The sequence below is a fragment of the Diadema antillarum genome, unplaced genomic scaffold, assembly GCF_040938485.1.
Source record: "Diadema antillarum isolate AM-2024a unplaced genomic scaffold, OU_Dant_1.0 scf00000163, whole genome shotgun sequence".
NCBI classification, from domain to species: domain Eukaryota; kingdom Metazoa; phylum Echinodermata; class Echinoidea; order Diadematoida; family Diadematidae; genus Diadema; species Diadema antillarum.
The window spans coordinates 459,003-476,815 of NW_027271052.1; the positions used below are offsets into that span (position 1 = coordinate 459,003).

General features: G+C 40.1%; 2 protein-coding genes across 2 annotated transcripts in view; both read left to right on the forward strand.

Annotated features, from left to right (window-relative positions):
• Window positions 1–5,481, forward strand: part of LOC139722327 (serine/threonine-protein kinase atr-like) — a 30,213-nt gene extending 24,732 nt beyond the window's left edge. Inside the window, exons 11-12 of the mRNA XM_071633637.1 lie at window positions 4,645–4,892; window positions 5,358–5,481. Coding sequence (XP_071489738.1) covers window positions 4,645–4,892; window positions 5,358–5,481 — 372 coding nt within the window. The remainder of the gene's footprint in view (window positions 1–4,644; window positions 4,893–5,357) is intronic.
• A 947-nt stretch (window positions 5,482–6,428) lies between these two features.
• LOC139722290 (serine/threonine-protein kinase ATR-like) overlaps window positions 6,429–17,813 on the forward strand; it is a 57,251-nt gene continuing 45,866 nt past the window's right edge. Inside the window, 8 exon segments of the mRNA XM_071633599.1 lie at window positions 6,429–6,527; window positions 7,618–8,005; window positions 8,605–8,672; window positions 9,023–9,113; window positions 9,690–9,784; window positions 15,600–15,703; window positions 16,342–16,440; window positions 17,162–17,331. Of these exon segments, the coding sequence (XP_071489700.1) occupies window positions 6,447–6,527; window positions 7,618–8,005; window positions 8,605–8,672; window positions 9,023–9,113; window positions 9,690–9,784; window positions 15,600–15,703; window positions 16,342–16,440; window positions 17,162–17,331 (1,096 nt within the window). The 5' untranslated portion in view covers window positions 6,429–6,446.

The following is a 17,813-nucleotide window of genomic DNA, read 5'->3' on the forward strand; positions in this document are numbered from 1 at the left end:
TAGACACCTTTGTGTCAAACTCAGCAAAACTGTTACTACAAAAAATTAGATAGAAATTTATCTGTGAACTGTCATATTTCTCTAATTACTATCATGGGTCATTTTATGTAACACAATTGTTTACTGCAATTCGTTAATCGGAAGTGAACTCCCGTTCACCGAGCAAGATACATTGTGCATTAGTTTCCCACATCAGGTATGCACACCTGACATATGCGTTACTGTAATGCACGACTGATCTAAACGGTACAGATTCAACGACAATTGAATATTTAGATATGCTTTTTACGAACTCGCATGAAATGTAAAAGTTTACCTCGACAAGTTTTCATGATTGTTACATGTAAATACCGCTCAAGTAGTAACTTGTCCAAAGTGACATGAGCACATAGCCCTTTGGCGCTGCAAATTGGAGTTATGTTTACAACTGTGCGTGTATGTGCCCGCTTTTTTTTTCCCCCGACATAGTCATGTTGTACCCATATTAAAGGAATTGTATCGTTTTGGCTGACACTTCATTTCAGGTTTCTAACATTTGTGTTGCTCAGATAAATAGAAACCTCGTATGAAATATGAAAGAGCAAAAAAATGTGCCATTTTTAACGATATTTTGCCAGTAGAAGACTGCACAAAATAATGGTTTGATAGTGTATTGAGAAAACTGTACTCACTTCCGTGATGTCCCCACAGATCCTTAAGCATCTCTTGAGGGGAGCTCCTCTCGCCTCTGCCACAGAAACGACCTGTGGGTTGACGAAGTCGTCTATCACCTTCGTATCTCCCGCAAAATTGCTCACTTTGGTGAAGATCTACAAAATGAAGTAAAAATCAGTGTTTGGTAAATGCAACTGAACCAAACATATATGCATCACATGTAATACAGTAATTGGAACTTTTTTTTTCAATCATTGCTCCATTTGAATGTTATGCCTTTAAATCATGCATCTTGCACAGTCTATACTTACTAGTAGGCATATCCTGACATGAAACATTAATTGCTAACTTACCTTACTTTTCCCTGTCACTCTTAGAGTTTTGGGACTCTCGTGGACATCAGTAAGAATCAGTCTCTGTCCGTATTGTGTGTCCAGGAGACTCTTCGCCTGATGTGATGAGTAGTTGTTCGCATAGCAAGGTACAATTCTTCCCTTGCAATCCCCCCCAACTACGTACAGTGTTCCTACAAGAAATTTGCTCCCCTGTCCTCTCCTCGTTCTCTCCTCAAATTTCTCGACGATAAACACTTTTTGGGGACTGGCCATTGTGAAACTCTCATATTACGTGCACTGTTTCCACTATTTATTGACATTGAACTTGAGAGGAATTTGCATTCTCCAATGATTAACATAATGTCAAGATGTCTTTCACGCTCACGCCTTTTTCAAAAATATGCGTGATCGAAAACAACAACAACAAGGCAAACCAAAACAAAGAATATAAACGTTACCTTCTGGATATATTTCACTTAAACTTGCACTTGCCCTATACTTCGCCTTTTTAAAAACAATGTTATTCAAATCACACTGAGAGATGCAAGTGCATACCATGCGGTGCAAATGTATCCTGGGCCCTAGATATGCTAATTCATTTGCGATTGATTGCAACTTGTGATCAACCGCATATGTGCATATCATAAACAACTTTGTGATTGATTGTTCCAATCACTGTAGATGCGCTTGAAGTTAGGAGCTAAATAGAATGTCAATATGTTTTTGTGTGCCTAATACTGAAATCCAGAAGTCATTGTCTGGAGCAGAATTTTTTTTTTTCTATTTTGATTTATTTTCTATTTCTCAATTTAAAAAATGCATCAAATATTAAAAAGTAAAATAATGCAAAATATGCAGCCAGGATGCACAATAAATTATTGTAAACAAATAGGAGAGGGTGGTCAAACTCTAAAAGTTTCAATCTAATTATAAATGCCAAAGAAATATGATGGACCCTAATTAAAAGCAAGCTTGTTACGCATAGGTCCCAGTAATGAACCGAGTGTAAAGATGAATATAAATAACATGGATAGAGCATAACACTAAAATATAGAAAACAAAATGAAAAGACAAGAACACTTGAGGATATAGCATATCTATTTTTTTAAAAATATTTATTGCATAATCTCAAATGACAATATACTGAAAGTAAACTGTCATAGAACAACTGTATGACACATGTACATACAATATAACTAGACCTAAGATGTACACTCTAGCATGCACTGAGGATTTGAAAGTATGTTCAATATTACAATAATTATAATTGTGCGGTAACTCCAATTGACAAAATTACTCACTCAAATTATAATGAACAATTATCAATAGATATGAGAGCAACTTATAATACATAGAACTCATATGTGTCATTAATAGAGCTAGTCCTCATTGTCCAAGACAGGCATCTCTGGTCCACTTGTTTCTACAGTCTGTTTAATGAGTTCTACATGTACAGGGGCCTGTTTCACAAACATGGGAAATCGATCCAACCCAAGACCGATCCCAACTCTGGGATTGATACCATCCTGGGAACGACTCTTGTGACCTGTTTCACTAAATCGATCGTTGCTTGGAAACGATATTTAATTGAGTTCGACCATTTTACTATTATTGAACGGGGATATGATCGACAGTGACCGATATTGTAGCAGAAAAATTGCAACTCCAACTAAGCAGAAGGTATGATTTGAAACTTTGAAATCGCTCTTTCGTGGTCATACCTAAAGCATAGATAGTACGCTAGTATAGAAGCGTAGAGCAATCTAAAGCCATCATATTGGCGTACTTTACAATGGTAGGTGGCATTGAAAGAATATTTACCTGGCTTTTCTTTCAGGCCAGTGCCATCGTCACTTCTTTGACAGCCCTAGAAATTGACGGGATGCTGCAACCATGAATTGTTGAGATCTGTTCGAGCAGACTCCCCATCACATAAAACCCAAGGGTCGCAAATATCTTTTGCTGGGCTGTGAGAGCTTGACTTTGGATGTTTGGGGTTTCACTTTATTTTCCAACATATCAAGGATATGAAGTACCCCTCTTCTTGAGAACCTGTACCTTTTGAGCATTTCAGCATCATTGTAGAGGTGGAGCGAGTTTGTTCTGTCTCGGAAAACCCGCTCTCGCCTACGAGCTCTCTCCACTTGTACTGATAAGATGGCAGCCACGTTGAATGTCTATGTATCTTTCCCAACTTAGGTCTGATCTGAATCAATCCCAACTTTGTGTTCAATGCCTGGCTCTGTATCGTTCCCATATGGCTTAGTGAAACAGTTCCCAACTTTTTGGGAATGATCGATCCCACAACTCCCCCTGAGATCAATTGAATTGAACTTAGGATTGATCCCGGAGCTTAGTGAAACAGGCCCCAGGACTTGTACCTCCCCATTCACGTTCTTACAGTAACTGGTGTGCACTGTAATCTTTGTGATCTGTCAAAACTCACTCTTCATCCTGCGACTTTTGATCACTACTTTATCGTCATTGCCAGTGATTGTGCTGCTGGTGTCCATCACAGCACCAGGAGAGTAGTAGTTCAATGCACAGACAATCTGCTGAAAGGGACTTAAAAGCATAGTTTCTCTGGGTTGAATACTCAAGGACTGTGGTCAAACTGTCAGCCAGATCCATTAAACAGACTCTGGTTAAATGGTATTTGCGCATAGTGATCTTTGAGATCTGATCAGTGTTCTTTTCCACATTGAGATTCATCATTGAATAAAAAATGACATATGAAATTAGAGGGAGAATAAAAATGATGACATTATGAATACTATAATAACAACTGAAAATATCAAAATTCGGCTGACCATTAAAATTTGATATGAAATGAAAATATGAAATAAAAACACTGATAACAATACATTTCTGTATGATGAAAAAAATACAATTTTTGCATATTACAAAAAAAAATAAATGAAATCATAAAGTACATCTATGAAACATTTTTTACATTTTGTGTTGAATAAAATATTTTTTCATGCCTTAAAGAAATGGAAACTTTTTTTTTGTAAGTAGTCCTTGCATTTTTATTGATTTGATAAAGAATTTGCAGAGTCATTACATAATGCATATTTTTTTAAACCTAATATCTAATAATCTAATCCATGATTTCTAAGAGTATTTTCATACTTAAATAATTAATACCAACAATTATATCACACTTAAAAAAAAAAAAAATAAATTTTCTACCTGTCTAAAAATAAATCTGCCATAAAAGACTGGTATATACTTTTCCGACTATACAAATATACCTAATATATATTGGTACAACATCTGGTATAGAAGGTTATGCCAGTTGACCATTCTAAACAGTATATGAAATTGTTTGTTACATATTTTTGAAATACATGTATTTGCAATATGTGTATCTTGTTTCAAATTCAACTGTGTACGCACAAACTATCATGGTAATTTAGACACACATATAAAGAGAAGAATCACAGATGTACAGTGCTTCCAGTAAAGGTTGGTTTTTAATTTTTTTTTAAATTCTGGATAGGGCTCCAAATCTTTAAAGGCAATTATCTCAGAAGAGCCAGAAGTGACACAACACCCGATCATTCTCAGCCGACGATATTGTCTTGTGTAAAGTTTACCTTCATTTCTAATACCTGTTATTAAAAAAAATATATATATATACACCCAAAACCAGTGTGTAGTTCTTCCACTGGAGCTTGCTATTGAGCGTGAGCTCCAACCAGTCACTGCTGCTCTGGAAAAAGAACAGCCTGCTGGGCCTGGAGACCGGAAGTCCTCTGGTACCTTGAGTGAAGTGGTCACTGCCGGCAGCAGCTGTGTAATCGACCTGACTGACACCAGTAGTGGAGATGAGGCACCGGAGGTGACAGGGACCAAGCTGTCCAGGAAGAGGTTATCAGATGGGAAGTCAGCCTCCTCAAGGTTAGCTTCTTCTAAAGGCATTATCTACCATTTGCAGATGAAACAAAATCCCAGCTTAAGTGCTTCAAAATAGACCTAAAATGTGAGTTAGTGATAGAAACAACCAATGTAAATCAGTATAATCATTGTTACTTAATGTTGAACATACAAGATATAAACAATAGAATAAAAATGTTTCTAGACTAAACCGTTTACAGTTATGGTTTACGGTAGGATTTTTTCAATACAACTGACCTACATGTACACATATGCATCAAATGTGATAACTTCAACATTTTTTTTTTCTAGATCACTGCTCCCACTGGTAAAGAGTACCTTTAAAGCGACACCATTTCCAAATGTCTGTGAGAGGTAGTAAGTTGTGGGGGAAAGGGAAGACAACTCCTCTATGTGATGGAAACAATGCTCTTGAATTTGTTAATTTAACCTTTACTTTGAACTAATTATTAATCATCACATCCCCAGTCTTGCTTTCGTGGCCAACTTGCACGAATGTTCTGAACTTAACCCTTCAGAGGCCGGGGGGCCTCTGAGGTCCCCCTCGACATTCCATGCGATGTATCGCCATCGCAAAAAGCTATCGCCCTGATGTTTCATGACTTTTTTCTTTTGAGTCTCCCGCATCTTTTGACACCAAATTTGGTGTACATAAATATGTACATGCATGTCAGACCAAAAATTGTTCGAAAACGTGAATTCATGACTATTGTACAATTTCAATGCAAACTGTGCATACAGTCAGATTTCATTAAAGCATGATTATTTGGGGGTTTTATTGATTAAAATCAATTAAAACATATTTTCATTTTTGAAACACTGTTGTGACCAAATTTCATCTTAAAAACAATAGAAAACATCAAGAAAAAACCAGGAAATACATAAGAAATTAAAAAATAAGAAAATACTTAAGAAATTTATCTGATGGTGCATTTTTTTCTCTTATATTTGCTGAGAACACTTAAAAGAATATTTACACTAGCTTTATTTCAGTGATTTATACCAAATAGTCTAATTTCATGCATCATTATGCATAAATTAGCATAATTTAGTCTTAATCATAATTTTTTGAAAAATCAACTGTAGTGTTTTAGATTAGTCAAAGGCAATGTGTGTGCCAATTTTCGTCGCGATCGCGCTTTCAACGGTCGAGATCTGGAGGGGGAGGGGGGCGCCTGGTAGACCAGAGAAGTGAGCTGCATTCGAAAAACCTATCTATTCCCTTGTCACATTTACAGCTGTACCAGTGCCCCTACATTGTATGTTTAATACTGTTCATAATTTGCCCTGTGCTACATATGTTTTCATCCATTTTGTAAGGATTTATGAGTTCATAAATATATGTTCACAAATTTATCGAGTCAACATCACACTTAGATATATGTTACCAATTTCGAAGGACATTGGTGAATATGGATAGCGGAGGTGGCAGCATTTTAGAGAGGGAGGAAAAAATGAAATTCTTTTAATGTGTGTGATGTGCAGGTACTTCCTATTCCTTTCAATGCTTGTATATGATCAAACAGACGGACTCATGCAGGAGGGGATTGTGAGCCGATGTCGAAAAAGTCCCCCACCTTACAGGAAATCATTTATAAGCGGGATTCGCTGTGCGGCATTAACACCTCTGATAACAAGGTATGAAATCCCTGGTAAAATTCATAAACCACTGCATGCAATGTCAGTAATGCATAGACATCGGGACTATGACAGGGCTCGACATGCATGTATACTATGGCCTGTTGGCCCAGGGCCTGGGGCTGCTAAAAATTTTTCTTTTGGTGTCTCGATGGATCAGCTAAAATCCAGACAGAATTTTAATACTATCCTATTGTTCTGAGCCACCAAAATGTCAGATTCGAAGATTTTAGTTTGTTAGACAGACCGTCAGAGAAAAAAAAGTTATTGTTGAACCCTGACTGTGATGTTGAATCTTCCATTTAATGATGTTGTGGATGAGCTAATCCCTAGAGCAGTGATCAACCAAGATGTACATAAAATTGTACTCTATATATACATGTATTGTGTATATATTCTTGGAACCTACTTTAAGGTAAAGGAAGAACAGAGAGATACACATCCACCATGAAGTATGTGAGTTGTGTTGATGTAGCAAAACAAAATGAAAAGCGTGCTTGTAGTTAATTTGCTAGTTGAATACATCGTTTCAAGCTGTTTTGCATTGTCACAGAACTTGTACTCATTCCCTGATGTTGCATAAAAATGGGCCAAATGGAAGATATGTTTGCAGATACCAGAAAATATTCCCAACTTCTATTTGTACAAACATACAGCAGAGTACATATACTACTTGTGTAAACAAATCATAATGTTGATCGTGTACTTCATTCTCTCTTAATCGTACTGGTCTCCAACTTGGGGACACTAGTGCTGATCTACATGTACCAAGTCATGGACCCAGATGCTATGCATTCTGAGTTGAACTGAGTAGATGCAATTGGATTGATCTATCCAAAAGATCATCAGAATTTCCTTTATGTTCTTCTGCTAATAATGCATTCACTGAATCCACATATACGTTATGTGTAAATTCTCTTTTTAATTGACTTTTTGCAAGGAATATAACAATGTATCTATCTTTCTTTGGTAGTATGAAGTGTCCTTCGAAAGTGATAATTTCCACAATGCATTTCAAACCTTTCACCCTTGGCCAGTCGGTCATTATTAGCTTTGTAATCAGTTATCTCATGATGCATTTTCCATGTAGAGTCTGTACCATGTTGTGGAGGCCACCCGATGCCTCACAGAGATCATCAGCAGGTGCTGCAGTCGACATCATCGGCGTGGCAACCCCAGAGACGGGCAGGCGGCTGCGCCCAGGACCGCATCCAGGAAGAAGAGGGCTGGAGGAGGGAGAGAGGGGGATGCCGAGGCAAAGGCAGAGCTGTCCATGTGGATGAACATGGAGGATCTGGAGAGGCTCAGTGGGCTGTGGCAGAGGACCCTGCAGCATTTGGCAGAGATGGGAGGAGGGGTCGCCATGGCAACCAGAAGGAGTGGAGAGGAGGGGGGCCACAAGAGGGAGAGCGAGGGCCTCATCCAGTCTTGCTTTGAGTGTATCTGTCGCTGCATTGGCGCTGTTCTGTCAGTTGCAGGTATTATCCTTCTGTCTTGCCGTTCTCACAAATTGATTTATTAACCTGTCGAGGACAGGCTGATTTCGCTATAACATGCATTTCCAGAAGACACCTGCCCGAGTATACTTGGGTCTCGTCCTCAACGGGTTAAATGTGTGTTATTGGGTCTTCAATATCATTTACAAGTCACTGAATAGTAAATTCCTAGGAACTTCATAATTTGAGGTTGCAAATGAATGTATATGAGCATAGGAGATGTGCTGTCTTTATGGCACATTTTGGTTGAAAAACTGCAGGTGAACAGTTCATGTCTCAGTATAGTGCTCAAGATCATTACTGATTGCTCACATGTACAAACACAACTTATGTTATGCCCTCACTGTGCTGTGATGTCAGTGTCCACAATAGTAATGTCATATGTTATAACTGGAAAATTGTGTACATTCATTTCTCTCGTTTGAATGCCAAAACAGAATAAAGCATGATGGTAATTATTTTCTGCAGACTCGAAAATATTCTCATGTCATCAAGACTGTGTAGCTATATGCAGCGTTGATGCACCCTGAATGGCAATTAACATATCTCTGACATGGTTGTGTTTGTTTTTGTTTATATAGACATAGTGAAGCTTCCGGTCCAGTTCTTGCATGCTACCACGTGGATACTGTGTATTCCATGGCTACCTGTAAGTCAAGCATAAGATATTATTAATCTTGTCGGGCTTAAAACTGTCAGTTGCAATTCATAATGAGGGGACATTTTTTTTTTGCAAATATTGCTGTATCAAGTGTGCTCTCTACATTTTGCTAATCACGTATGTGGTCATATAATTGCAGACTTGAAGCTCTTGTGTTGCCGAAGGAGTACACCCTCAAGCTGCAAAGCACACATATTCAGCTTCAAATTTGATTTCTGGATTCATTAAAGATTTTACAGTGATTTATATTACATCGAATAATGCCAATGACAATTATGTTCATGAGTATGAGTTCATCCAATTTAATAGTCGGTTGTCTTTGGGCTTCACTATTCCAGATGGATTCCAACTGGCTTGACTTAAAGTCATTCGGGAATCTGACTGCCAAGCAGGCTGCAACTCTCAGCAATAAACTGGCTGAAAAGCTGGGTGAGATTTCTGTTTTCACTATTCTCATTGCAGTCAGATTTTGTAGAGTTCCGGCAGTGATGTATAGTAGGTGATAGATGCAATTGTATGACCATTCATTTCATCATTTGAAATTCCCTGCGACTCAGAATATGGGAGTATTTTGATTAAGACTTTATAGATGATAAAAGTAAGGTCAATTATTGAAATACAATTTCAGAGGCACTTCTTTGTGGCTGGTTCAGATATTTTAGCATTGAGATATTTATGGACTAAAAACAAACTGCAGATGAATTGCTGCTAATGTTACAGACAGCTTGTACAGGTTAGTCATCCTCTTTGTCACCACTCTACCACAGAGATGTTGCGAGTAATGGCAAGTTTATTAGTTCTGGTGACTGTTCATTTGTAGATGATGCAGCAGCAGTGGAATAAACTTCAAGAATATAGTTTGAAATGGATGTATGTCTCAAGTGCATGTCTTGCAAACAATAGGCTAGCCTACTCCTCCCGTAAGCAGCTGCCTGTACTGGCCACTTATAAGCCTCGTCTTAATCTCAGTCACATTCAGAGTAAATGTTTTTCTGTTTGATACAGAGGACTCTTCCAAGCAGCTTTGCCTACAAATCCTGCCTCTGTTGACCAAGGATGTAGCACCAAAGTGGAGACTGCACATCTTCAAAGATGCCCTGGTGAGATCATTTTATCAACAGAGGAAACAGAAATTTAGACCCCTATTTTCATATTAAAGTTATCACTGCTAGGTCGTTAGAAGACTACAATAGATAGATACTATTAGCTACCCCCTACTTGTACATAAACTACAGGCAAACATCTACAGTCTGGTGAAATATTCCTTGAGGCTGAAGGCTGAATGGAATATGGCTCCAGATCTTTGGTATTCCCTACATTTCATTAGAACAAGAAGGGGGTAGCAATGTTGTCTTTTTAGCACTTGTGCACTAATATCAGCAACAATGTAAACATGAAGTACAATGGGGCAATGACATCACTAAATATGGGAAATATTAAGTGGATGGCCTGTATTTTGTAACCGAGTACACTGGTAATTTAGAATACATGATAGATCAATGAGATTACAGAAATCATGATCACTAACAGAATTCATGATCTCTAAAAGACAAAATTTATTCTCATTGATTTCATGTGAAAGAAAGAAAAAAGTTAGTGAAGATTTATGTACGTACAGGTCAGTTGGAGATTTAACATCACCTCGTGCAACCAATTTTACACATGGTTTTGATGTAAGTAACAGTTGTGTGAAAATGTAAAACTTTATATCTCTACTTCTTTTTCATTTAAGGTATTATATCATTTAGAGGAAACCTGTATAAAGCATTATGCTCCTCTTATTTTGCTGCATTTATTAGAGCCAACGTGAATGTAAATGGGATTTGTTTATTTTTGTTTCTTGTTTTATTTCGGAAGTCTCGAAAGAGACTACGATGCATAAAGAGTAATAATAGGAGAGCCCGCACGCGCGTCCAGCAATACGTTCGCGTTCGTTCCAGCCGACAGGAGGTTCTCCTGCATAGCTCTGCGGTTTGAAATTTTTCCTTAAATTCATCGCCGGAATTTTCCTTCTCGCGAGAAAATTTTGCTTCGCCGGTCATCCGGAACCTACTGAGAAGTGTTTTGACGCATCTTTCGAGCCTAATCGTTACATTGGTTCGATAAATATGAGCTCGAAAGAGCAGCACGATCCATCCTTCGCTTTACGTGCTACACGTGGACAGGAGGTCTGTGCCACGAAGTCAGAGTTACCACCACCAGCGCCTCCCTCCGGCGATGCCGGTACGGCGCACGTACAGAAGAATGTGAGCATCGGAAAGGTTTAAGATTCAGGGAAGAAGACGATTAAGAAAATTCCCAAAAAAGCTCCTCATACGGTATCGAAAGCCCCTTCCGAGGATCGGGCGTCTACCTCCGGGGACGTTAGTTCTCGTCTAGACAAACTTGAAAATCTCCTCGCCGAAGTGGTGAAACACCTTCCCCAATCGCATGATAAAACCACTAGCCGTGCTGCTGTGGTACATACAGGCGCGTCTACATCGAAATCTACAGCGGAGGAATTTTCCCGCTTGCCTACTAACGTCCGCCATTTTGTTGGGGACGATTTTGATACGTCTACGTCTGAAGACGCAGAGCGTGATGGACCGTTCGATTTTGACGAAGGGGTGGAAGAGGTTCCCCCTGCTGCACAGCTACCACAGTTGGCAGCCAAGTATGCTATCCCCCTCGGGATTGGGGAGGCAGTTGACGAGGAAATCGCAAAATCGGTGAACTACTTTATTGGCAACAAACTAGAAGATAAAGCCATCGAGGAAACGGTTGAAAAATACCCCCCACCGAGCAACTGCCCCCACCTCGATACACCTAAAGTGAACGCTCCCATTTGGGAACACTTGCAGTCCGTCACGCGTAATCGTGATTTGAAACTACAGCGAGTGCAGAAATGTCTGACTCGCGGTATTGGGGCTCTTCTTCGCTCTCTCGACGCGCGAGATATCTCCGAGTCTCAGCAAGACGCACTTGCTCTATTGAGTAATGCGCACTTTGAACTGAATTGCGTGCGGAAGGAGCTGATTAAGCCGGACATCAACTCGGAATACGTGCATCTCTGTAAGCCTTCTACACCAGTCACGCAGCTGTTGTTTGGTGATGATCTCACAAGACAGATGAAAGATCTAAAAGAACAACATAAGGCCTCTGCTGGGGTCATGAGGACCCAGTAGAAACATACTTCTCGTCCGAGCGGCTCTTTCCATCCGTACAGACGGCCCTTCAACAGCGGAGCTCGCCGGCAGGCTCGCGATGTGGGCTGGACGGGCTCGCGTAGCGCTGCAGCCTCACGCTTCGTGCATGGAACGGCAAATCGTCCTTTTGTAGACCAGCGCTACCAGGGGAAGTCGCGACCTCCCCCACAGCAACGGCCACAGAGCAGAGCTCATCCACAGGCCAGAAGCAAGACTCCCCACAACAAGTAACCCAACAGCCCGCCTCTGAAGAGGTAGGAGATATAGATTCAACATATTGCTCATTTGACATGTCAGTAACTGACCATGATGCATTTCTACCTTATCTAGAAGAACGGTATTCTAGATCTACTCCTCAATTTACTAGATCTATAGAATCTAGACCTACCACTTCATGTGTAAATGACCATCCAGTTGGAGGTCGACTGAGGCTTCATGCATGTAATTGGGAGAAGTTAACTTCAGATCCCACAGTACTACAAGCTGTGAATGGCTATAAACTTGAATTCAAGCCTGAATGTTTTCCACCTGAAAGGGTTAATCCTTTGGTTCAGTTCAAAGTAAAGAATGAAGATTTGGCCAATATCCAAGCTGAAATTGATTCACTGGCAGCCAAGAATGTTATTGAACCTTGTTCACATGAAGTGGGGGAGTTCATCTCGAACATTTTTACCCGCCCTAAGAAGAATGGCAGCCTTCGGGTCATTCTTGACCTCTCAGAATTGAACAAACGCCTAGTCTATCAGCATTTCAAAATGGATTCCATCCATACAGCAATGCAATTTATTACACCAGATTGCTTGCTAGCCTCAGTCGACCTTCAGGATGCTTACTATTCAGTACCAGTTGATCCGCAGGATAGGAAATACCTGCGATTTGTGTGGCAGGGCAAACTTTGGCAATATTGCGCACTGCCAAACGGGCTTAGTACAGCACCGCGTTTGTTCACAAAGCTTCTCAAACCGGTTTTTGCTCATCTGAGAAGAGCAGGTCACATGGTAGTGGGATACCTTGATGATACTATCATTATTGGGAAGAGTGAGGCTAGCACTCAAAGAGCAGTCGATGCTACGACTGATCTCCTCGAAGACTTGGGGTTTCTTGTCCATCAGACTAAATCAGTGTTAAAACCCACTAAAGAAATCACCTTTTTGGGATTTGTCCTTAACTCTGTGAACATGACAGTTACTCTTCCTGAATCTAAGAAGGAAGATATCACTGCTGAGTGCACAAGTCTGTTGCATGCCACAGAATCCTCTATCCGAGAAGTGGCTAGAGTAATAGGGAAACTGATTGCTACCTTTCCTGCAGCCCAATATGGGCCCCTCTACTACAAAATCTTGGAAAAAGAGAAGATTTTGGCATTGAAGGCCAATAAAGGTCATTTTGATAGGAAAATGAGCTTGTCTAGTAGAGCCAAACAGGAACTTAAGTGGTGGATTGATCACATACAGTACACCTCTAATCCTATCGACAGACCCAGGCATACAATAGAATTGCGCACTGATGCGAGTGGGTCTGGTTGGGGAGCAACAGACATGTGCACAAACATAGGGGGACGATGGAATGAAGTGGAAAGAGAAAAGGCTGTTAACAATGAGATAAATTATCTAGAAACCCTTGCAGCAGGATTGGCATTGAAGTCCTTTTGCTCTAACCTGAGAAATGTTCATGTTCTCATTAGAATGGATAATACAACTGCAGTCTCATATATCAACAATATGGGGGGCTTCAGATCCCAGGAATGCAACAATTTGGCACATGATATTTGGGAATGGTGTATTGAAAGACAGATTTGGATCACAGCCGCCTACTTGCCAGGACGGCTCAATACCACAGCAGACTTCATGTCAAGGAAGTTTAATGATCGAACAGAGTGGATGCTTAACAAAACCCAATTTACAGAAGTGGTAGAACATTTCGGCCTCCCTGAAATCGATCTTTTCGCTTCCAGACTTAATGCACAGCTACCCAGGTATATCACTTGGCAGCCTGATCCTTCGGCAGAGAATGTAGATGCATTTACAGTGGATTGGGGTCCATTATGGTTCTATGCTTTCCCTCCCTTCTGCCTTATCCCTAAATGTCTGCAAAAGATAAGGGCAGATAAAGCCACAGGGTTGTTAATAGTACCAAACTGGCCTACACAATCATGGTTCCCAGCACTTGAGGACATGCTGACTGAAAAACCACTTGTCCTATGTAGACATGCACAACTTCTTGTTCAACCTGTGTCTTTTATGCCCCACCCCTTACACAAACATTTGGATTTGCTCTGTTGCAGGCTTTCAGCCAACCCTTCAGGTCGCAGGGATTGAGTGCAGGGACCGTCAAGGTCATCGTAGCTTCTTGGAGGAAATCTACACGACAGCAATATCATAGCTTCATCAGCAAATGGAAAGTTTTCTGCACTGCCAACAACATTAACTATCTCCAGACCTCTTCGGAATGGGCACTAGAATTTCTTTCAGACTTGTTCCATAAGGGAGCCAGCTACGGTACTATAAACTCTGCTAGAAGTGCACTGGCTTCTTTTCTGACACTCACAGACAGTTCGTTTTCCATAAGCACTCATCCTCTAATAACTAGATTTGTGAAGGGAGTCTTTCACTTACGACCCCCCAGACCACGCTACACGGAGGTGTGGGACGTTAGAACTGTCCTCAACTATCTGAGGAGGAAATCACCTGCAGGCGAATTGGGTTTGAAAGAGCTAACGTTGAAAGTGACAATGTTATTAGCGCTTCTCTCAGCACAGCGGGTGCAGACATTGAATGCTTTGAGAATAGACAAGATGACATTCAAAGACAACTCTGTCAATTTCGTCATTGATGACTTGTTAAAGCACCACAGACCTGGTAATACAGGCCAAGTCGTTAGCCTAAGAGCGTACCCTCCAGACAGACGAGTTTGCATTGTACGATACCTTCGAGAGTATCTGAGAAGGACTCAGATCATTAGGAAGGACCAAAAGTATCTGTTAATAAGTTTTTGTAAACCGTATCACAGGGTTTCTACCCAAACTTTGTCACGATGGATTAAGACAGTTATGACAGAAGCTGGGATTGACACCAGCTTGTTCTCGGCACACTCCACGAGAGCAGCCTCAGCGTCTGCTGCCCAGAGGAAAGATCTGCCTGTACATGAGATTTTGGCACAGGCAGGCTGGAGTAACGAGAAGACATTTCAAACATATTACGCGAAACCCCTCAGGAATGAGAATAGGGGTTTCAGCCATGCAGTATTATCATAAAAGGTAAAGCCATACATTGTACCCCTTGTGGTAATTATGGTCATTGGCACAGTTCTGTGTGGCCAAAAAATGTGACTACCAGCTTCAAAGTCTCCTATTATTACTCTTTATGCATCGTAGTCTCTTTCGAGACTTCCGAAATAAAATAGAAAATTTAAATGAGAACTTACCTGTTTGAAATTTAAATTGTATTTTATGAGGAAGGCGAAGGAAGAGACTACAGTCCCTCCTCTCCCACCCTTCTTCATAATCTCAGGTAGTTCTCAATAGCAGTAGGATGACTGCTGGTATTGGTATTCACATTTTTCGGAGCTACTAATATTGCTGGACGCGCGTGCGGGCTCTCCTATTATTACTCTTTATGCATCGTAGTCTCTTCCTTCACCTTCCTCATAAAATACAATTTAAATTTCAAACAGGTAAGTTCTCATTTAAATTTTCTATTATATTATATTTCTTCCACTTGACCCTGGACAGACCAGCAGCAAAGCAAGCATCCAGACATCTGCCATTAAGGCTCTCCCCCTGTTACTCCTCAACTTGGGACCAAACTACTTCTCCTTCGCACAGGAATATCTCCAGTAAGCATTCACTTGTATTTACTGTATTCCTACGACAACATGTAGGTTCTACGTACATTACCATCTATCAAATCCAGGGGGGCATTTCATGAAGGAACTTGTCGGATAAAATATCTGACAAGTCAATTATATCCGACAAGTTTTGAGAAATTCTTTAGTCTGATTGGCTGATTTCTCTGAACTTGTCGGATATAATTGACTTGTCAGACATTTTATCCGACAAGTTCCTTCATGAAATGCCCCCCTGGGCACTGTTTTTGAAAGTTGGTTACCCTGTTGGGCTAGCCCTGATGGTAGTTGTCAGTCTTTTACAATTTACAATAAAATCTTTGGTTTTGATTGGCTGAGGTCTGGTCACTGACTGTTACAATGCTGATTGTCAGAAACTGACTACTTGTCAGGGCTGACAACTTTCATGAAATGGTGCCCAGGATGTCATGAAAAATGTCTCTGAGGTTCTTCCAGGGCTTTCTCAGAACACCCCATATCGTGACTATTAAAAAAATAAATAAAGATGGAGGAACGTTAATTGCTTAAAAAATTTTGCTTCTCAAGAATTGATTTCGATGTAGTTCAGAATCATTTCAATGTGAGTGGACGTATGCTTGTAAAGCACTGTGTACCATCCTATTTCATAGCCCCCTCTGTAGATCTGATTCGGATGAAGTCTGTTGCTGTCTGGCCGAAGTGCTGGGGGAGCTCTGTTGTGTTATGGCAGGAGCGTGTGGACTTACCAGGTAAGATCCACTCAAAGGTGTAATTTTTCTCTTTTTTTGTTTTGTTTTGGTAATCTCTTGTATGTCTTATTAAAAGCTAAAATATTGTTTTCAGAACGACTCAAAATTCATCTGCCACCATTTGGAATTTGCTTGTGATATATTACGAGTTTACATAGAAATGTACCAGACTGTTAGTAATTTGCTGGGATAATGAGTTGTTTTTTAGTATATTGAGATCAAAGTGTAAAATATTAAAAATAGCATACTAGACTTTAATTTTTGAAGAGCCCTCCCTGTTCAGTAATAAGTAGATAATAGAACAGTATTTGATGATTGCTTGATATTCCCTGACAATCAAATTTCCCCACAAGATTCACTCATGTGGAGGAGATTGATAGATACTGTTATAGCCCGATTTGTCGATTATTGATAATCAATTATAAAACATTATGTAGCGACTATGAATGGATATGTTCTGAGAATGCAACACTTTTTGCGTACCTTCTTGGCTGATATTTTACATTTTCATCATTACCAAACTAAAATCCTGTTATCGCAGCATTATTTCACAGATTTCTTATGCATATGTGTCCAATTTAGAGCAAATATTGCCAGTTTCTGCAGGCGTGTTTTACCTGTAACATCTAAAATCATGGTGAATGCTTGTTTCATACAGTACAGTGTGAAGTCACTGGAGTCAAAGCTAGGCTAATGGCATAATGTGTTGTACAATGTGCAGAGATTTGGATGAGGGAAACAAACCCTTGCATACGGCAGTCAGGCTGGACTGGAAGCAATCGGGTCCTCATTCTGATGGGGTCTACCACCCTCCGCAGCAGGGCATTGTGGATCCATCTGTGGTCTCACCTTTCATGATCTTGCTGCAAAAAGATGTCCAGACAAGACTAGGTATGTCACAGGGCTGACATTGATGATAATAATGATGATGATGATGATGAGGACAGCGATTGGTTGATGGTGATGACGGCGATGATGATGAGGACGGCGATGATGATGGTGATGGTGATGATGATGATGATGATGATTTTGATTAGTGTCACATAGTGACCTAGCACCTGGTCACTCTGTGGTTTTATTTTTTTTTTAGACCTGCTAGTTCATCTACTAATAGCAATAATAACTACCGTTATCGCTACACAGCCACACTAAAACTTTAATAGGCCCATGATGTAAACACGATTGAATTCACGTGCACACAAATCAATGTTTGACTGACCGTTTGACACAACTTTGTTTATTTACTCATGTGTAAATTCTACAACAGGTTAATGATGCCTTGTGAAGGAGCTTGGCATTAAGTCTATGCAATCACATAAAAATTATCATTAGTGTGAGCACTCAACTTGGATACTGTAGTCGACGTCTGCATT